This window comes from Pantherophis guttatus, chromosome 7 (genome assembly GCF_059756535.1).
Source record: "Pantherophis guttatus breed Tessera chromosome 7, ASM5975653v1, whole genome shotgun sequence".
Classification (NCBI taxonomy): domain Eukaryota; kingdom Metazoa; phylum Chordata; class Lepidosauria; order Squamata; family Colubridae; genus Pantherophis; species Pantherophis guttatus.
In genome coordinates, this window is record NC_142069.1 from 86,400,264 (window position 1) to 86,422,981 (window position 22,718).

At 43.9% G+C, this 22,718-nt stretch overlaps 1 protein-coding gene across 11 annotated transcripts in view; it reads right to left on the minus strand.

Annotated features, from left to right (window-relative positions):
* The window catches only part of SRPK2 (SRSF protein kinase 2), a 138,350-nt gene that overhangs the window by 48,788 nt on the left and 66,844 nt on the right, over window positions 1-22,718 (minus strand). For all 11 annotated transcript variants that reach the window (XM_087873357.1, XM_087873358.1, XM_087873354.1 and 8 more), the window contains one exon: window positions 4,136-4,287. In XM_087873357.1, coding sequence (XP_087729483.1) covers window positions 4,136-4,287 — 152 coding nt within the window. The remainder of the gene's footprint in view (window positions 1-4,135; window positions 4,288-22,718) is intronic.

Here is a 22,718-nt window from a genome sequence, read left to right on the forward strand (position 1 = left end):
GCTAACTGCTAGCAGTTCAATTCTCACCGGCTCAAGGTTGACTCAGCCTTCCATCCTTCTGAGGTCAGTAAAATGAGGATCCAGATTGTTGAGGGAAATATGCTGACTCTGTTAACTGCTTAGAGAGGGCTGTAAAACACTGTGAAGCGGTATATAAGTCTAAGTGTGCTATTGCTAAATGCCATTCATTCATTCATTCATTCATTCATTCAATCAATCAAATTTCACTCACAGAATGACTCTGGGCTCAACACAATTAAAAACATTCCTCTTTCCCTATTTATTTTAGAAAGCAAGAGAAAGCAGGGACTGAGGATTGCTTGCCGAGTTTCTTCAAAGTGCCCTTCACTCATAATCAAATGAGAGTTCTCAGAATTGCTCCTTTTTCTAAATCATTTGTCGCACACCTATTAAAAATCATCCAACGAATCGGTGTCGCTGAGGAGCCGAAATCTGGTAATCCAAAACTGGAATCAGATACTAGACGCGGATGAACACAAGAATGCTATTGTTGAGAAATAATTAAAGTATGTCCAGTGGTACCTCGGTACTCATAGTTTCATTGATTTTGAGGGACGCGATGAGTACTAAAAATGATGACTACCAAACAATTTTTTCCCAGAAAGAATAATGTAGTGAGATACAGACAAGTTTTAGCTGGTGCGTTGAGTACCAAACAAACGGTGAGTAGCGGGACAAAATTTTCGCGTCAAAATGCACTGAGTACCAAATTCAATGAGTTTCAAAGCAGTCGAGTACCAAGGTACCATTATATAAGAAGACTATATGCCAGTGATGGTTAACCTTTTTGCCATTGCGTGCCAAAAGCAGGGGGAAGCGGGGGAGGGGTGTCACGCACACGTGACTGCACCCATAATTCAATGCACTTCACACACACACACACCGCACATGTGCGCGCGACACCCCCCCCTGCACTCCCCCCGTTTTTGGCATGCAATGGCACGGTGGGACTGGAAAGCCTGTTTTTCACTCTCCCCAGGCTCCAGAGCCTTTCTAGGAGCCTGGGGAGGGCGAAAACAGCCTTCCCCACCCCCTAGATGCCCTCTGGAGGCCAGAAATGGCCCATTTGCCGACTTCCAGAAGGCCTGAAAATCAGCTGGCCGGCGCACGCATGCCCGCCAGAGCTGACCTAGGGCAACGCTCACGTGCCCACCAATATGGCTTCACGTGCCATCTGTGGCCCTTGTGCCATAGGTTCGCCATCACGGCTATATGCTTATCAACCATAATGCCAAAACATGGGAAGGGGTTATAAGTGCTGAATTTCAACCGTTCCTGCTCCCTTTTCTGTCTTCCAATCTCTAGGTTAAAGAGATTGCTGGTTTCAGTGCCAAGACACACAATAAAGCACACTATTAAGTCACGTATACAAGGAAAAGGGAGAAGTCAGCGCATAAACTGAATTTATGATGACTTTAAAATTAATTCCTGCCTCAGTGGCCCATCAGATAATTCTCAAGGGGTTTCCTGATCGTAGAGTAAGAAAACTATCCTAGAATAATTATTCGGAAGTTAACAAGAGAAAGGAGAGATAGGAAAGTCAGATATTAAGGAAATGACTTCGCATAAAATTGGGTGATTCGTCAGAATCCTGCTAACAGTTCTTTCTAATTTAATTTTGGAAATGCTATCAGGTCTTCACGGTATATATAAAATTATTTACATATTCCAGTTACTAGAGATCACCAAATAGGAGGTTAAATTTTGTCAAGGTGTTTTTCCTGTATACCATTCAGTCATAGAATGGAACAGCATTTAATAAAATAAATAAATAAGTTTTAAAAGTTTAATGACAAGTTATGTCAAAGAAGGTAATTAACAAATGGAATGCCCTAAGTACAGGTAAGTCCTTGACTTACAATTTTTTATTTAATGGCCGTTCGAAGTTACAACGGTATTGAAAAGTGTGACTTATGACTGTTTTTCACAGTTAACGACTTTTGAGCATCCCCACGGTCACATGATCAAAATTTAGGCACTTGGCACCTGACTCATATTTATGATGGTCGCAGTGTCCCGGGATCATGTGATCCCCCTTTTGTGACCTTCTGACAAGCAGAGTCAATGGGGAAGCCAGATTCACTTAACGACTATGTTACTAACTTAACAACTGCAGTAATTCACTTAATCACTGCTACCAGCGACCTCTCATCGTCCCGTGCGCTCCCACAGAGAGGGCCTCCTCAGGGTGCCATCAGCCAATCAATGTAGGCTGGTGGCCCCCAGGGGGAGGGCCTTCTCTGTGGGGGCACCTACCCTCTGGAATCAGTTGCCCCCAGAGATAAGGAGAATCCAAGACCTCAGTGCCTTCCGCCGTGCCCTTAAAACCCACTTTTTCCAGCAAGCCGGGCTGGCTTAAGAAGAAATTTTAAATGTTTTAATTGGTTTGTATTTTTAATTTTGGGCCAAATTTATATATATTTTAATTGTTTTTAATATTTGTATTTCATGTTTTTTAATTCTGGCTGTACACCGCCCTGAGTCCTCAGGGAGAAGGGCGGTATATAAATTTAAAAATAAATAAATAAATAAATAACTTCGGCAAGAAAGGTTGTAAAATAGGGCAAAATTCACGCAACAAATGTCTCCCTTACCAACAGAAATTTTGGGCCCAATTGTGGTCGTAAATTGAGGACAACCTGTAAACACTATAATTAAAAACAAGAATCTATTCTTAGTGCCCCAACAACTGCAAACTATTGGGAATTTGGTGCAGAAAGATTAAACTGATAACAAAAAATATTTCAGCTACTGTCTAAAGGTAAAGGTTCCCCTTGCACATTTGCGCTAGTCGTTCCCGACTCTAGGGGGCGGTGCTCATCTCCGTTTCAAAACCGAAGAGCCAGCACTGTCCGAAGACGTCTCCGTGGTCATGTGACTGGCATGACTCAATGCCAAAGGCGCACGGAACGCTGTTGCCTTCCCACCAAAGGTAGCCCCTATTTTTCTACTTTCATTTTTTTACGTGCTTTCGAACTGTTAGGTTGGCAGAAGCTGGGACAAGTAACGGGAGCTCACCCCCGTTATGCGGCACCTGGGATTCGAACCGCTGAACTGCCGACCTTTCAATTGAAAAGCTCACCGTCTTAGCCACTGAGCTACAGTCTACAGACTGACAAATTAAAAAAACAAAACAAAAAAAAAACAATGTTAAATTGCTTAAACCTTTTAAAACTCCTGCGTGCATTTTCCACCGTCTAGAATTAAAGGATAGAGAATTACCAGTAAATGAGGCTCTTTTTATTTAATTAGCAAGGCTTTTAAAAAAATACGGATTGGGAGGAACTTCTGGTTTTTTAAGTTTCAAATGATGGAAGCACAGAGTTGTGCCGAAAGGCAACAAAATCAGTACTTTCTTGGGGTTTCTTTTTTTCCTTGAACATTTCGCTTCTCATCCAAGAAGTTTCTTCAGGCTGGTTTCCAAGGAGAAAAACCACCAAGAATTACAGATATTTCAAATAACAGATGGGATCTGTTGTGGCCTGTCCGCTGCCGGTAGCCAAATCAGAGAGGAGGTGTGCGAGTCAGGATCAGCATCAGGGCAACCTGGGAGCTCTGAGGGGGAAGAGGGAATGGAGCTGGCAGAGAGAGAGAGAAAAAGAGGCGGAGCCTGAGCTGTCCGTCAGCCCTCAGATGGAGAGTCAACAGCCCCCAGGTCTGGAGGTGGCTGATGAGGAAGAGGAGGAACAGTTGGGTCCAGTGCCTGACACACAGATGCACAGAAGACAGAGGAGAGGAGAGCAGTGGAAATCTATGGGCCGGTCCTTGGGACAGAAGAGCCACCGCTGCTAGTGAAGCCCCACTCTAGCTCTGGGGATAAAAGGCAGGGGAAGGAGATGAATAGATGCGGCAGACAACTATTCATCTCCCTGCCGGACAGAATTGTTAGCCTGCAGTGAGAGAGAAACTTTTTGCCGGGGGTGCTGGCGTTCCTATTAAAGGAATCTTCTGAGTTCACGTCAGAGGGTTTGTCGTGTTTGGGGAGCCGGGTCACTACAGGATCGCTGAATCTTGTCCTGATTTGGGAAAACCATGACCTGGATGCCTAAGAGACTCTCCGCAGACATTCAAGCATCCGGTTCCAAAATGAATCTCTTTATTTGCACCAACTAACCTTTGCAATAATCTGCAGGGTCTTCTTGCTCTTCATCATCGGATCCCAGAATTTCTTCCTCTGGTTCTGGCGGTGTCGGTTCCGGCAACGGTGGTGGAGGCGGCGGAGGCGGCGGAGGCGGTGCAGAGGGAACTTTTTGTTGAGGCTCTGGCCTACAAAGGAAACATATGTATATATGGCTCATGTCTTATTTGGTAGTTGCCTGTATAAGAGGGTGAGAGACAGGTATCTCGGTCTACAGTAGTGGCCAAAATGGTGGAAACCTTTTGGGAAAAGTGTCTTTTCTAAAACTAGCTAATAACCCCACTTTTTTTGGAGTAGTACCATAAAACTATATATCAATGGAAAGATCATTTAATCAAGAATGTAATGCAATAACTTTTATGAAGGATTTGCTATTAGAATAGCAGTTACAGTATAAAGAAGAAAAGTGAAACAGGTAGAAAAAACAAGATATACAAAAATTATCACCATAGAAAAAACGAGATGTACAAAAATGATCACCACGTCAGTTAATACTTAAATGGGTAACCTTTAGCATGAATTACGGCCTCACAACATCTTCCCATGGAATGAACCAAGTCTTCTAGTTCTTTAGCTGTTCTAATGAGAAACCAAGATTGAATGATGGCTTCTATTAACTGGGTTTAATTGCTGGATCACTTCTGACTAACAAGGTTCTTTAGTCAGCTCCCTAGATTTTCAAGTGGGTTAAGGTCTGGGCTATTCCCAGGCCATTCCAGCAGTGGAATAGGATTCTCTTGAAACTCAAAAAAAAAAAGAAAGAAAAAGTGGTGTTATTAGCCATCAAATCTCAAAAATACACTTTTTCCCCAAAAGGTTTCCACATTTTTGGCCATTGCTGTATATCCCAAATGAATGACCCATTGGGATCCCCATATCAAAACAACTTTCCTTATGTGTGGCCAGAATCTGAAAATAACATTTAACACAGCACAGTACTTGAGCAAAATGGTTCGGTTGAGATAGGCATATATGGGACTGATTGGGATAGATTGTAGGGGTGATACCGAAATATAATTTGATCACATTTTATTTCTCTACATATTCAATCATTGTGCACTATTCCAATTTCATTTTAAACTGTATTTTATTCCAATTTCATTTTAAACAGTATTTTATTCCAATTCCATTTTAAATTGTATTTTATCCAATTCCATTTTAAATTGTATTTTATCAGATTTTAGTAATCATTTGTGTCTGGAACTCTGCACTTTGATATGGCCCAAGGGCTAATCAATAAAGTAAACTAACTAACTATGAATATATGTATATTCAGAAGCTACAATGCTTGAGCAAATTTCCAGAACCTTCGTCTTTTCTTGGCTTTTCATTCAAACATTCTTTACGAAAGAGGATAATTGATTCCGCGTGGGCTGCAGAAATGAATCTGAAAATGTTATGGAACACGGCAAGAATTTTAAAAAAAGAAAACAACAGCGGGCTGGTACGTAGGATTTAAAGCACACGCATAAAATCAGATTAAAAGATAGAGGAAAACTACTAGCTCTGTTCCTGACCTGTAGAAACTACCATCTTTTGAATAAAAGGCAGTGGTGGGTTGCCCCGGCTCGGACCGGTTCTATAGAACTGGTAGTAAAACCGGTGGGAGGCTCCGCCCACTGACCCCGACGTCATCAGGATGCTTCTGCGCATGCGCAGAAGCGCGCGCAGCCCGTTGTGAACCGGTAGTAAAGGTAAGTAGAACCCACCCCTGATAAAAGGGTACTTCAGGATCCAAGCTGGGTCGGTCACACCAGGACCAGAGGTTTTGTCTTCCAAGCTTTCGGACTCGTGCTGGAACTTCTCTCTCACCAGAGTGTGCGCTGTTCTGTGTGTGGTATTTATAGTTGCTGTTGTGGTCCGCCAGCAGCCTGCGGAGCTGGCAGCGGAGTCGGACAGTGAGGAGGCTGGGGAGGAACATGGGCCAGTTCTGGAGGCTGGGGAAGGCCCGGACGAGGGCTCTGCGTCGGAGGCAGAGATGGGGCCAGGGCCATCTGGGAGTGATGCACGGACTCCGGAGCCTCCAGAGTCGAACAGCAGAGAGGCAGAGGAACAGGAGGAGCCTGTTCCTAGTGCGCGCATGCGCAGAGCTGCCAGTAGGCAAGAACAGTTCAAACAAAAGGGACGACTAGGGAGTAAGGCCTGGAGATGATTGGTCCCTCCCATAAGGCTTAAAAGAGGAGCAAAGGCACGTGGGACCTTTGCAGGAAAGCAACGTTGTTAATTCTGTTCCCAATTGGCATCTCTGTTTGATTCTGGACTCCGTGTGGCTTTGCCAAGTAGGTTTTTGGCAGCGTGTCAAAGGAGATAAAGGTTGATGATTATCCCGAAAGACTTCGCCGGAAGGACTTTTTGCAACTAATTGGGACTCAGCTGTGAATGAATGTAATTCACAGCTGTTGCAATAAAATAGGTTTTTGGAACTACTCGTGTGTTTTAATGATTCGGGAAGCCTAGGTCACAACAGTTGCGTGTGCCTTTTTTAGACGTTGATTGGGGTGTGTTGATGGCTGGCTTTGAAGTTGTTGGCTTGTGCTGCCAAGCCTTCACCTCCTAAGTATTTGATAGGTTGGTGGCCTGTTTCCCAGGCTTCAAATCACTTTCCCGGCTGTTTTTGTGCCTGCTCGTCCAACAATCTTAGTAGCTCTAACACTGAATTTAGCACACGCTCTGCTGGAGAGAAGTTCCCTGATGATGGGCTCCAGCACGAGTCCGAAAGCTCGGAAGACAAACCCTCTGGTCTCGGTGACCGATCCAGACTCGATCCTGCAACATTATCCTGGGACACACATTTTCGTAAAACGGTACTTCTTTCAAGATGCGAAACTTTTTTTTATTTTGCTCACAGCAGCAAAAGGATCACAGCTTCTGTTACAAGTAGTCCTCGACTTACGAGCACAATTGAGACCAGACTTCCCGTTGCTAAAGCAAGTCGGTTAGTCAGTGAGTCAGGCCTAGTTTTATATCTTTTGGCGTAGTCGTTAAGCAAATCACTGCAGTTGTTGAATGAATCATGCAGTCTCTAAGTGAATCTGGCTTCCCCCATTGACTTTGCTGATCAGAAGGTTGCAGAATGAGATCACATGACCCCAAAACACAGCAACCGTCATAAATGTGAGTCAGGTGTCAAGCATTCAAATGTAAATCACATGACCATGGGGATGTGGCAACAGTTGTGTAAAAAATGGCCATAAGTCGCTTTTTTCAGTGCTGTTGTAACTTCGAATGGTCACTAAGCAAACTGTTGTAAGTTGAGGACTACCTATACAGCCGATTTCAAGAAACTCTGAAATTCAAGTTTAGTTTAGCTTGTCCCTAAGAATATGGGTCTCCAACCTTGGCAACTTTAAGCCTGGCAGACTTCAATTCCCAGAATTCTGCAAAGCTGGCTGGGGAATTCTGGGAGTTGAAGTCTGCCAGGTTTAAAGTTGCCAAGATTGGAGATCCCTGCCTTAAAAAACACTTCCTCAAAATAAGGAAATCCTCAAACTAAGGAAATCCACTACAAAGAATTAAATACAGGTAGCCCACGACTTAGGACCACAATTGAACCCCAGATTTACGTTGCTAAATGAGACATTTGTTAAGTGAGTTTTGCCCCATTTTAGGATCTTTCTTGCCACTTTTGTTAAGTGAATCATTGCAGTTGTTCAGTTGGTAACCTGGTTTATTTTATTTTTATTTATTCAATTTATATCCCGCCCTTCTCCTAGTAGACTCAGGGCGGTGCACAGCCAGAACTAAAACTTAACAGGTTGTTAAGTGAATCAGGCTTCCCCATTGATTTGGCTTGTCAGAAGGTCGCAATGCGGATCACTTGACGCCGGAGCACTGTGACCGTCATAAATATGAGCCAGTTTGTCAAGTGTCCCAATTTTGATCACGTGACCCTGGGGGGTTGCTGCGATGGTCGTGTGAAAAACAGCGCTGTTGTAACTTTGAACAGTCAATTGAACGGTCTGCTATAAGTCGAGGACTACTTATACTAACAAAACCTGGTGAGGGATGCTACATTAGCCTTTCATCCAATCACGTCAACACAATAATATCAGTTTGGCAATTTTGATTAGGTAAAGTTGGTGGTGGGATTCAGCCAGTTCGCATCTATTCGGGAGAACTGGTTGTTAACTTTCTATGCAGTTCGGAGAACCGGTTGTTGGAAGAAATCTTATTTTGTTTTTTTCCACTTTATAGGACTAATCCTGTAAGGAAGGCAGGAAGGAAACATTCTGGTGTTATTTCTAGCCTAATCTTTATTGCCCTGCTTACAGAAACTGCCTCTCTGGTTAACCCTTAGTACATTGTAACAGCTAAGGTGAAGCGCCCATCGACATGAGTGATGTTGAGTTGACCACGCCCACATGGTCACATGACCATTGAGCCACGCCTACCCAGCTGGTCATTAGGGCAGAGAAGCCGGTTGTTAAATTATTTGAATCCCACCACTGGGTAAAGTCCTTGAAAGGTCCTTGATGAACCTAAATCATCAAGTTTATTACATAGAATAAACGCCAATCAGAACAATAGAAATAGATATTTTGGGGATTCAACTCCAATCAATCCTAGACAGCACTAGCGATAATCAGGAATTATGGAATATATAGTCCTACAATCACAGAAGTCTACCAATTCCATTGCCCTGTTTGGTGTTTATTCCACATGGTAAACTGAGACCAACTAATATTAACTAATATTAAAAAGTGACACAGACAGTTCTCGTTTAGCAGCCACAACTGGGACAGGCAACTTGGTCATTAGGCAGAGCAGCTGCTAAGGGAAGCTGCCAATGTGCTGATGATCTTAGTTCAGTTCGCCTTTGTCTGTAGCTAGGCATCTTTGTGGAGATTTAAACCATGAAGGAACCTGTTGTAGGAAAAGTCTAAGGATAAAAGTGACCAATAAAAAGCCACAAAAGAATACAGTAGTGTGAGGCTTAACTTTATCAAGGCTCGCCTCTTTGATTTGAGTTCTGATCGTGCTTGTATGCCTAACCGTTTAAAGGTACTGCCCTCCAATAATTTGAACCCTGGAGAGGAGAGGAGACGAGAGGAGAGGAGGAGTAGAGTAGAGTAGAGTAGAAGTAGGAGTAGGGTAGGGTAGAGTAAATAAATAGAATAGGATAGAATAGAATAGAATAGAATAGAATAGAATAGAATAGAATAGAATAGAATAGAATAGAATAGAAGTAGAGTAGGAGTAGGAGGAGTAGGATAGGGTAGAGAGAATAGAATAGAATAAGGAGTAGGGGTAGGGGTAGGGGTAGGGGTAGGGTAGGGTAGTGAATAGAATAGAGTAGGAGTAGAGTAGGAGTAGGAGTAGGAGTACGGTAGGGTACGGTAGGGTACGGTAGGGTAGGGTAGAGTAGAGAGAATAGAATAGAATAGAATAGAATAGAATAGAATAGAATAGAATAGAATAGAGGTAGGGGTAGGGGTAGGGGTAGGGGTAGGGGTAGGGGTAGGGGTAGGGTAGGGGTAGGGTAGGGGTAGGGTAGAGAGGAGAGAATAGAATACAATAGAATAGAATAGGGTAGAGTAGAGTAGGAGTAAGGTAGGGTAGAGAGAATAAAATAGAATAGAATGGAATGGAATGGAATGTGGCTAAGCGTGATTGGACACATAAGGAATTTGTCTCCGGTGCATAACCTCTCAGTGTACATACAAACAACAAAGTGATAAATCGTAAGTCATATTTTGTCCCGATAATGTCCTTCTTCCGAAGCAGCTGCACATCAGCCCCTTTTTCTTCCTGAAGCTCATCTTTTTCTCATTCTCCATTAGCCTCTCGCTCGAGTATGAAAAGGGCTCATACAATGGAAACTACAAGTAACAGTGTCAATCTATGAAAAAGCCTGAATCTCACGGCTAAAGCAGACCAACAAAAAAAAAGAGGACACAGCCTCGGGATAAGCAGCCAAATCATCGGCGAAGGAAGCCGTTCACAAAAAAACTTGTCATCTATGAATTATTAGATGAAAAACCGCTCCGTGCATGTTAGCAGCAAACCGGCTACAAAAACTCACTACTGCAGCGACCTAGCAGATCGCTCAAATAAGCATCGTTTTTAATTGTTCGGCTTAATCTGCAGGTAGTCCTTGCAAGAGTTTATTTTAGTGACCGTTCCAAGTTACGACGGCACTGGAAAAAGGGGACTTAGGACCATTTTTCACACTTACGACCGATGCAGCATTCCCCGCGGTCACGTGATGAAAACTCAAGACGCTTGGCAACTGACCCGTAATTACGACGGTTGCCAAAAATTATCACTTTTTGAGACCAAGGTCGATGGGGAAGCCAGATTCACTTAAAACACAATGGCATTGCTAACTTAATGACTGCAAGGGTTCACTTGCAACGGTCATAAAACGGGACGAAAACCCACTCAACAACGGTCTGGCTTAGCAACAAAAACTGTGGGCTCAATTGTGGTCGTAAGGCGAGGACTACCTGTAATTGACCACACGAATTTATCTTTCAACCGTGTTTCAGATTTTTGAGCAACAAAAGGTAACACTCGTTTTTTTTTCCCTTCCTCTCTGCACACACACACACACACACACACACACACACAAAAGAGCAATATCAAAATAAAAAAACTTACATTTTCTACTATGCTGCAGCGTTACTATGGCAACTGGCTTAGATGTCTATTCATATCACCAAGTGCCAGTGACAACTTTAGGTACACTAAATGAAACATTGGCTCAAAGTCTTTCTTTCAGCCGGAAAAGCTTCCTTGAAAAAAAAAGCTTCTAAATGGAGGTTCTGCTTAAGGTGACATTTTGGAGCGAGAAAAATAAATCAGTTTATTTTAAATATACCTCCATTTAGTCTGCTGCGAACACATCCTTAACGCAACACCAAGATTTCCCCTGAAGGATCTGGTACCCCTTGTTGAAAATAAGCTGAGTTGTTAATTGCCATGTTGTTGCAAATAAAATTGCAATAACGTAACACAACTCTTCAGGTCAAAATAATACAGAGCAAGTGTAAATATTGCTCAGCTATTTTATTTACGCTGACTATATTTTGGTAAGACCACACTTGGAATATTGCATCCAGTTTTGGTCGCCATGATATAAAAAAGATGTTGAGATTCTAGAAAGAGGAGAAGGAAGAGCTACAAAGACCGGAGGCTAAAATACATGAAGAATGGTTGCAGGAATTAGGTATATCTTATTTAACGAAAAGGGGTGACATGATAGCAGTCTTCCAATATTTGAGGGGGCTGCCACAAAGAAGAGGTGGGGTCTCCAAAGCACCTGAAGGCGAGACAAGAAGCTAATGGGTGGAATTTAATCAAGGAGAGAAGCAACCTAGAACTAAGGAGAAAATTCCTGGCCGTGAGAACAATTAACCAGTGGAACAGCTTGCCACCAGAAGTTGTGGATGCTCCAACACTGGAGGTTTTTAAGAAGAGATTGGATAACCATTTGTCTGAAATGGTATAAAATTCCCTGCCTCAACAGGGGGTTGGCACATTAAGTAAGAAAGCCTACTCTGCACTATGTTTACAGAAGCAGAAATTCCAGAGAGAATGAGAAGCACAATCACCCGGTGAGTGGGTACGAGAGTGTGTATCTATCTACTCATTTATTACCGTGTTTCCCCGAAAATAAGATCCTGTCTTATATTTTTTTTGAACCCTGAAATAAGCGCTTGGCCTTATTGCCATGTGCTCAAAAGCCCGATTGGGCTTATTATCAGGGGATGTCTTATTTCGGGGAAAACTGGGTAGAGTTTCCTGTCTCCTGGTGATTGGCCCAAAATCATTCCTCTGTCTTTTGTGCCTAAGATGGGACTAGAACTCCCAGTCTCCTGGTGATTGGCCCAAAGTCACCCCTCCGTCTTTTGTGCCTAAGGCAGGACTAGAACTCACAGTCTCCTGGTGATTGGCCCAAAGTCACCCCTCCGTCTTTTGTGCCTAAGGTGGGACTAGAATTCACAGTCTTCTGGTGATTGGCCCAAGGTCACTCCTCTGTCTTTTGTGCCTAAGGCTGGACTAGAACTCACAGTCTCCTGGTGATTGGCCCAAAATCACCCCTCCGTCTTTTGTGCCTAAGGCGGGACTAGAACTCACAGTCTCCTGGTGATTGGCCCAAGGTCAGCCCTCTGTCTTTTGTGCCTAAGGCGGGATTAGAACTCACAGTCTCCTGGTGATTGGCCCAAAATCACCCCTCCGTCTTTTGTGCCTAAAACGGGACTAGAACTCACAGTCTCCTGGTGATTGGCCCAAAATCACCCCTCCGTCTTTTGTGCCTAAGGCGGGACTAGAACTCCCAGTCTCCTGGTGATTGGCCCAAGGTCAGCCCTCTGTCTTTTGTGCCTATGGCAGGACTAGAATTCACAGTCTCCTGGAGATTGGCTCAAAATCACCCCTCCGTCTTTTGTGCCTAAGGCGGGACTAGAACTCACAGTCTCCTGGTGATTGGCCCAAGGTCAGCCCTCTGTCTTTTGTGCCTAAGGCGGGACTAGAACTCCCAGTCTCCTGGTGATTGGCCCAAGGTCACCCCTCTGTCTTTTGTGCCTATGGCAGGACTAGAATTCACAGTCTCCTGGTGATTGGCCCAAAATCATTCCTCTGTCTTTTGTGCCTAAGGCGGGACTAGAACTCAGTCTCCTGGTGATTGGCCCAAGGTCAGCCCTCTGTCTTTTGTGCCTAAGGCGGGACTAGAACTCACAGTCTCCTGGTGATTGGCCCAAGGTCACCCCTCTGTCTTTTGTGCCTATGGCAGGACTAGAATTCACAGTCTCCTGGTGATTGGCCCAAAATCATTCCTCTGTCTTTTGTGCCTAAGGCGGGACTAGAACTCACAGTCTCCTGATAATTGGCCCAAGGTCACCCCTCTGTCTTTTGTGCCTAAGGCGGGACTAGAACTCCCAGTCTCCTGGTGATTGGCCCAAAATCATCCCTCTGTCTTTTGTGCCTATGGCATGACTAGAATTCACAGTCTTCTGGTGATTGACCCAAAATCATTCCTCTGTCTTTTGTGCCTAAGACGGGACTAGAACTCCCAGTCTCCTGGTGATTGGCCCAAAGTCACCCCTCCGTCTTTTGTGCCTAAGACGGGACTAGAACTCCCAGTCTCCTGGTGATTGGCCCAAAATCATCCCTCTGTCTTTTGTGCCTATGGCATGACTAGAATTCACAGTCTCCTGGTGATTGGCCCAAAATCATTCCTCTGTCTTTTGTGCCTAACGTGGGACTAGAACTCACAGTCTCCTGGTGATTGGCCCAAAATCACCCCTCCGTCTTTTGTGCCTAAGGCGGGACTAGAACTCACAGTCTCCTGGTGATTGGCCCAAAATCACCCCTCCGTCTTTTGTGCCTAAGGCAGGACTAGAACTCACAGTCTCCTGGTGATTGGCCCAAAATCACCCCTCCGTCTTTTGTGCCTAAGGCGGGACTAGAACTCACAGTCTCCTGGTGATTGGCCCAAAGTCATCCCTCCGTCTTTTGTGCCTAAGGCGGGACTAGAACTCCCAGTCTCCTGGTGATTGGCCCAAAATCACCCCTCCGTCTTTTGTGCCTATGGCATGACTAGAACTCACAGTCTCCTGGTGATTGGCCCAAAATCATTCCTCTGTCTTTTGTGCCTAAGGCGGGACTAGAACTCACAGTCTCCTGGTGATTGGCCCAAGGTCACCCCTCTGTCTTTTGTGCCTAAGGCGGGACTAGAACTCCCAGTCTCCTGGTGATTGGCCCAAAATCACCCCTCCGTCTTTTGTGCCTAAGGCGGGACTAGAACTCACAGTCTCCTGGTGATTGGCCCCAAATCACCCCCTCCATCTTTTGTGCCTAAAACGGGACTAGAACTCACAGTCTCCTGGTGATTGGCCCAAAATCACCCCTCCGTCTTTTGTGCCTAAGGCAGGACTAGAACTCACAGTCTCCTGGTGATTGGCCCAAAGTCACCCCTCCGTCTTTTGTGCCTAAGGTGGGACTAGAATTCACAGTCTTCTGGTGATTGGCCCAAGGTCACTCCTCTGTCTTTTGTGCCTAAGGCTGGACTAGAACTCACAGTCTCCTGGTGATTGGCCCAAAATCACCCCTCCGTCTTTTGTGCCTAAGGCGGGACTAGAACTCACAGTCTCCTGGTGATTGGCCCAAGGTCAGCCCTCTGTCTTTTGTGCCTAAGGCGGGATTAGAACTCACAGTCTCCTGGTGATTGGCCCAAAATCACCCCTCCGTCTTTTGTGCCTAAAACGGGACTAGAACTCACAGTCTCCTGGTGATTGGCCCAAAATCACCCCTCCGTCTTTTGTGCCTAAGGCGGGACTAGAACTCCCAGTCTCCTGGTGATTGGCCCAAGGTCAGCCCTCTGTCTTTTGTGCCTATGGCAGGACTAGAATTCACAGTCTCCTGGAGATTGGCTCAAAATCACCCCTCCGTCTTTTGTGCCTAAGGCGGGACTAGAACTCATAGTCTCCTGGTGATTGGCCCAAGGTCAGCCCTCTGTCTTTTGTGCCTAAGGCGGGACTAGAACTCCCAGTCTCCTGGTGATTGGCCCAAGGTCACCCCTCTGTCTTTTGTGCCTATGGCAGGACTAGAATTCACAGTCTCCTGGTGATTGGCCCAAAATCATTCCTCTGTCTTTTGTGCCTAAGGCGGGACTAGAACTCAGTCTCCTGGTGATTGGCCCAAGGTCAGCCCTCTGTCTTTTGTGCCTAAGGCGGGACTAGAACTCACAGTCTCCTGGTGATTGGCCCAAGGTCACCCCTCTGTCTTTTGTGCCTATGGCAGGACTAGAATTCACAGTCTCCTGGTGATTGGCCCAAAATCATTCCTCTGTCTTTTGTGCCTAAGGCGGGACTAGAACTCACAGTCTCCTGATAATTGGCCCAAGGTCACCCCTCTGTCTTTTGTGCCTAAGGCGGGACTAGAACTCCCAGTCTCCTGGTGATTGGCCCAAAATCACCCCTCCGTCTTTTGTGCCTAAGGCGGGACTAGAACTCACAGTCTCCTGGTGATTGGCCCAAAATCACCCCTCCGTCTTTTGTGCCTAAGGCAGGACTAGAACTCACAGTCTCCTGGTGATTGGCCCAAAATCACCCCTCCGTCTTTTGTGCCTAAGGCGGGACTAGAACTCACAGTCTCCTGGTGATTGGCCCAAAGTCATCCCTCCGTCTTTTGTGCCTAAGGCGGGACTAGAACTCCCAGTCTCCTGGTGATTGGCCCAAAATCACCCCTCCGTCTTTTGTGCCTATGGCATGACTAGAACTCACAGTCTCCTGGTGATTGGCCCAAAATCATTCCTCTGTCTTTTGTGCCTAAGGCGGGACTAGAACTCACAGTCTCCTGGTGATTGGCCCAAGGTCACCCCTCTGTCTTTTGTGCCTAAGGCGGGACTAGAACTCCCAGTCTCCTGGTGATTGGCCCAAAATCACCCCTCCGTCTTTTGTGCCTAAGGCGGGACTAGAACTCACAGTCTCCTGGTGATTGGCCCCAAATCACCCCCTCCATCTTTTGTGCCTAAGGCGGGACTAGAACTCACAGTCTCCTGGTGATTGGCCCAAAATCACCCCTCCGTCTTTTGTGCCTAAGGCGGGACTAGAACTCACAGTCTCCTGGTTTCTAGGCCAGCACCTTAAACTAGTACACCACGCTGGTGCACGCACACTCTCTCTTGTCATCCTTTAGAAAGTTATTAATATAAAATCTGTGTTAAAAATAAAGAAAAGTGCTGAGGGTAATTAAGTAATTAATTAGAAAGCTGAAAACATCTCACTGTATCTTAACGCCATAGCAAGATGTTAGAGAAAGTCCATCTCTCTTCCTCTTCCAAACTAGGATAAGTATTTCAGATCACCTATCATGCTATTTCAACCAAGGTGTGTTCAAAACCGAAAGTTGCAAAAGACGAATCACACTCAATGAGCCAACAACACATTAAACAACTCAAATTGACCCGGAGGAACAAAATATGCAATCGGGGCAGGCACCGACAAAAATCTATCCTCTGAGTAATTCCTAAATAATTTTATGAGGTGCAATCCCTCATCTCCCGTTTCCAGTTCCAACATGCCAAATCTACAAGATGTGTTGCTTCTAAAGCAAAGGAAATCAGCTGGGGGGGGGGGGGAAGAAATGAGAATTTGTTTCCTAGAAAATGTCTACCACTTTTCTACAGCTTCACTTCATTTCGCCCAAATTAATTGAGATTTACTAATAAAAGGGGAATATTTGTAGCTCGGGGCTGACATCGGGGGTCCTTGGTGCTCTCTGAGCTTGCTTGTTTTCTTAAGAGACGTTTCATTACCATACTAGGTAACACCCTCAGTGCTAGAAGGGAGTGGGGTTTGTGGAATGGAAGAGGAGGGGGAGGAAGGAGGAGGATACTGTATGGTCCTTGGTGCTCTCTGAGCGTGCTTGTTTTCTTGCAGACGTTTCATGACCCAACTAGGTAACATTATCAGTGCTAGAAGGGAGTAGGGTTTGTAGAAAGGAGGAGGAGGAGGAGGAGGAGGAGGAGGACTATGAAGAGTCCTTGGTGCTCTCTGAGCTTGGTTTATTTATTTATTGTATTTATTTATTGGTTCCAATTATATGCCGCCCTTCTCCGGAGACTCAGGGCGGCTCACAATGCGTTAAGCAATAGCCTTCATACTTTTTGTACATACCTGCTTAGTAGGGCTTTCGGGGCCCCCCAAGCGGTGTTCTTTTTTATACAAAGTCATCTTATTGACTTTGGCCTGAATAGGTTTTATGGGTTAGTTTTTTAATTGTATAGCTAGGGGTCTTAAATTGGGGAGGCCGTTTAATTTAATTTATTTTTAATTATCTTAACTTTTATATTGTATGTTATTTTAATTCTCGGCTGTTCACCGCCCTGAGTCCCTTCAGGGAGAAGGGCAGGATATAAATTAAATAAATAAATAAATAAATAAATGAATGAATGAATGAATGAATGAATGAATGAATGAATGAATGAATGAATATTGCCCCCACAATCCGGGTCCTCATTTTACCTACCTCGGAAGGATGGAAGGCTGAGTCAACCTTGAGCCTGGTGAGATTTGAACTCGCAGTTAATTGCAGGCAGCTGGCAGCTAAGTGCTACTTAACGGCACTTTAGTCCGCTGCTCCACCAAGGCTCTTATGGTTGTTTTCTTGTAGGCGTTTCATGACCCAACTAGGTAACATCATCAGTGCTAGAAGGGAGTAGGGATTGTAGAAGGTGGGAGAAGGAGGAGGAGGAGAACTATGAAGAGTCCTTGGTGCTCTCTGGCTTTCTTGCAGACGTTTCATGACCCAACTAGATAACATAATCAGTGCTACAAGGGAGGGTGGTTTGCAGAATGGAGGAGGAGGAGGAGGAGGAGGAGGAGGAGGAGGAGGAGGAAGAGGAGGGGGGAGAGGGAGGAGGACTATGGAGGTCCTTGGTGCTCTCTGAACTTGCTTGTTTTCCTGTAGACATTTCATTACCCAGCTAGATAACATCATCAGTGCTATGTGCAAAATAAATGAGATTTACTTCTGCATATGTATTTGTAAGACTGCTATCAAAGTACAAATAGTAATTTGAAATTGTTTGGAATAGATATATTTTTTTTTAAAGCATTCCCAGTTTTACAAAGTTGCCATAATGAAATCTAAAGAATATGTGAATATAAACTAAAACAAGTGTTACACTGGGGGGGAAAGTCTAATATCAAATGCAGGCAGCATTAAAGGAAGCTTCCGTTTTATTAGCAAATTATATTTGCATCCAATACTGGGGAGTGCAATAATGCACAATTACCCAAAACAAGAATATCGAATGGGAAACCATTTATCAATTAATTAACAATATAATCAATAGAAAAAAAGCTTCAAGGATTTCAACATATGTTGCTTCACATGTTGCAAAATATTTTTGCTGAAGTTATTTTTTTCCCCCCCAAATTGCCTGTGGTTTATAAAATATAATTTCCAGATAAAAGATCTTCAACTTAATACATAGGAAGCCTCAACTACCCCGCTAGATTGCACAGAAAAGTCACATTCTCAAAAAAGCAGGATTTGTTCAGCATTAAATAAGTTGGTTTATTCTTCTGGTTGTGAGGATCGAACTCCTAGCTGTGGGCAGATACAGCCTACAATACTGCACTCTAACCATTGAGCCACCAGGACGGAGGGAGGGAGTAGCAATAGCACTTAGACTTGTATACTGCTTCTCAGTGTTTTACAGCCCTCTGTAAGCAGTTTTGAGCCTGGTGAGGATCGAACTCCTAGCTGTGGGCAGATACAGCCTGTAATACTGCACTCTAACCATTGCGCCACCAGGAGGGAGGGAGGGAGGGAGTCAGTGAGTCAGTGAGTGAGTAGCAATAGCACTTAGACTTATATACCATTTCTCGCTATTTTACAGCCCTCTTTAAGCAGGTCTGAGCCTGGTGAGGATCGAACGCCTAGCTGTGGGCAGATACAGCCTGTAATACTGCACTCTAACCATTGAGCCATCAGGAGGGAGGGAGGGAGGGAGTAGCAATAGTACTTAAGACTTATATACCGCTTCTCAGTGTTTTACAGCCCTCTCTAATTCGTTTATAGAGCCAGCAAGTTGTCCCCAACAATCTGGGTCCCCCTTTTACCGACCTCGGAAGGGTGGAAGGATGTGTCAACCTTGAGCCAAACAGGATCGAACCGCTGACAGTCGGTGGAATTAGCCTGCAATACCGCATTCTAACCACCAACTGCGCCACCAACGGCTCCTCTAAATACAATTTAAAGGAAGCTCTGGCTAATGACTGTAGATCTGATTCAGCAGTACATGTAGCTTGTGTAACCTAATTCTTAGCAGGACAACCTGTTATGCCCCAAAGGGAACAAAATAAATAAATCTCAAAGGATCGTTGACCTTTTTTTTTCCACAGTGTTTCATGGTTGTTCCTTTCTGGAAATCTCTTTTATTTGTGACTAGAAAGTATCTCCCAGTTCATTAACCAAATTATGACCTCAAAGAACTATTTGTTCTCAGATGGGTCCCCAAACTTTGGGAAGGAATTGGATCAAAGAGACAAGGAGGCCTTATTTTGCTTAAAACTTGTACTTCCTCCACGGCTTAATAACTGATTTTTGAACCGTGTCACCGAATGAGTAGGATTGAGATATTCTGGCTTGTAATGTTTCGAGAAATGTTGAAACAACCATGGAGGGGGGAAAAATGGGAATCTGAAAAAAAAAAGTGTTAAAGAAAAATTTAAATACAGCCGATATGGCCTCTTATACCGTATTATCCTAAGTTCATCCTATTATTTGAAGATCATAAACCTGTGGACATCGCACAGGTTGTTCACCGATGTAAGGTCATGTCCTCATGTTGTCAATTCCAATTGGAACCAGACGGATTTTTGTCTGTGTTTATCTTTTTTTTAAAAAAAAAAAAAATTGTATCCACTTCCTTCAGAGAAAGTAAGTCTTAAATTAAGGGTTGTTCTCCTTTTGGATAAATGTGTTAATTAGCACTTCTGAGCAAAAAGTAGAGGATGACATTTTCAATAATATAGTAAAACTAGTAATATAGTTTTATTACTGTACTCACAAATTCCAACTTCCTTCACTTCCCCCAGTGTCCTACGTATTAAGCAGCTCACTACTAAGGATGAGATGTTTATGGATAACCAGCAGGGAAAAAAATGAATGAATATATATTGGATTGGAGCTGAAAGGCGAAAGGGAAGCCGTATGCTCCCTCCCATATTGGGGTAGACCAGGTACTTCAATAGAAAAACACATTACATCATATCATATCATATCATATATATTATATTATATTATATTATATTATATTATATTATATTATATTATATTATTAATTATATTATAATTATTATATGATTATATTATATGATTATATTATATATTATGTTTTATATGATTGATATATGATATGATTATATTATATGATTATATTATATTATATTATATTATATTATATTATATTAATTATATTATTATATTATATATCATATTATATTATATTATATTATATTATAATATAATAATATTATGTATGTATGTATGTATGCATTTCTCTTTAGCCAGGTTCTTCCTAAGTAAACCAAGATTTTTATGCAGCTCTAGTTCAGTGAAATCACAATCCACTCGTTTCTAGGCTTTTTTTCTGACAGCCAGCAAACACTCTGCTGCCCATTGGGAGAATAATTGGCAGCAGGGTGCTTGCTGGCTGCCTGAAAAAAAGCCTAGAAACTAGTGGATTGTGATTTCACTGAAATAGAGCTGCATAAAAATCTTGGTTTACGTAGGAAGAACCTGGCTAAAGAGAAATACATACATACATACATACATACATACATACATACATACATACATACATTACACACACACACAGGTATCTCCTATATTAAGAGATCAGGTTGACATAGATACCTGTGAGGATTGTGAATTAAAATAGATACTTATACATGCAAGGATTCAAGGTTATAGATATATGAAGGAGGACTAGGGGTGACATGATAACAGTGTTCCAAAATTTGAGGGGCAATGGATGGAAACCAATCAAGGAAAGGAACCAACTTAGTACTAAGGAGAAATTTCCTAAGAGTGAGAACAATCCATTAGTGGAACAAATTGTCTTCAGAAATTGTGGGAGCTCCATCGCTGGAGGCGTTTAAGAAGAAATTGGATAGCCACTTATTTGGAATGATAGAGGGCAGTGATGGCTAAGCTTTTTCGGACCGAGTGCCCAAAGTGTGTGCGTGCCCGAACCCCAAAATGCAATGCGGTTGCCCCACGCGTGCGCCACACCTCCACGCATGCCCCCAGCCTCCCACACATGCACGCCCCCGCATGTGCCGCACCCCCGCATATGCACGCACGGCCTCTCACATGCAATCTGCCCCCTGTGCATGCACGTGCGCCCCCTGCACGCACCCCATCCCTGTGCATGCGCATCCCTGCATGTGCCCCGCCCATGCCCCCCGCACGTGCCCGCCCCCTGCACATGTGCGGCAGAGACCCGATGAGCAGCTGGCTGGTGGGAGGCGCGCCGGCATGCATGACAGAGCTGAACTGGGGCAACAGCTCACGTGCCCACAGAGAGGGCGCTGCGTGCCACCTCTGGCACGTGTGCCATAGGTTCGCCATCACAGATACAGGGTCTCCTGCTTGAGCAGGGGGTTGGACTAGATGACCTCCAAGGTCCCTTCCAACTCTGTCGTTCTGTTAAACCAAGCACTTCACAAAACAAATTAAGGATTTTCTTTGTTGTTGCTTGTAGTATTTTTATTATTATTATTATTGAATGCTATTAAAAGCATCTTAATTACAATATTAGCTCAGGGGAACTTTTTAATATTTGTAAATGGGGATAATAATACAGAAAAGTGGGGTTTTTTTAAAAACACTGCCAAGAATTGTTATACTGGATGGAAAGGTATAGAAAAAGAAGCAAAAATTTTTTAAGTGCAAGTAATTAACATGAACGCCGAAAGCCACGCTTTTTATGAACCTGTCTTCAAAACAATGTTTTAAACAATACTACAAAGAAATTAATAAACACACAGTAAAAGGGAATATTGTTATCTGTAAAAAGCCAGAGTCACTTGGATAGTGAGAGGAATGAAATCTAAGTTGGATGGGTGGATAGATGGGTGCGTGAGTGGATGGTGGGTGGATGGATGGATGGATGGGCTGGCTGGTGGATAGTTGGATGGGTGGATGAGTGTATGGGTGGGTGGGTGGATGAGTGGATGTGTGTGGGTGGATGGATGGATGCGTGGATGGATGGATGGATGGATGGATGGATGGATGGATGGATGGATGGGCAATCGGATGGATGGCTGTGTGGGCGGGTGGATGGATGGATGGATGGATGGATGGGCGGGTGGGTTGATGGATGAGTGGATGGGTGGATGAGTAGATGTAGATAGATGGATGGATGGATGGATGGTTGGATGGATGGATGGATGGATGGACGGATCAACAGAGCATGTAAACACAGTGGCTTGGTTAAATTTTACAATGACTCATGATCATATCTATGCTCTTATGGGGTTTTTTCCCCCTGGAAATGCATCTTAAACCCATTTTAAGCACTGTTAAGTAACACCAGCTGCCTGCAATTACTGCAAGTTCAAATCTCACCAGGTTCAAGGTTGACTCAGCCTTCCATCCTTTCGAGGTAGGTAAAATGAGGACCCGGTTTGTGGGGGCAATAAGCTGACTTTGTATAAAAAAGAACACCGCTTAGGGGGCCCCCGAAAGCCCTACTAAGCAGATATATACAAAAGTATGAAGGCTATTGCTTAACGCATTGTAAACCGCCCTGAGTCTCTGGAAAAGGGCGGCATATAAATCGAACCAATAAATAAATAAATAAATACATTTTAAAAATGAAAAAGCAGTCACTTGTTCCATCAGACAGACCAACCCAAAATAACATCCCTCTTAATGTCCAATGATTTCTACTGGGCCAGGATTATAACAGATTAATTAAGGGGGGGAGTGAGTTTCTTATTTAAACCTTCACTGAGGATGAAGGAGTCTTAAGCATTATGAAAAATCAGCTACTACATCTGTTTGTTCTAGATCGAAAGTACTTCTAATTCTGATCTAC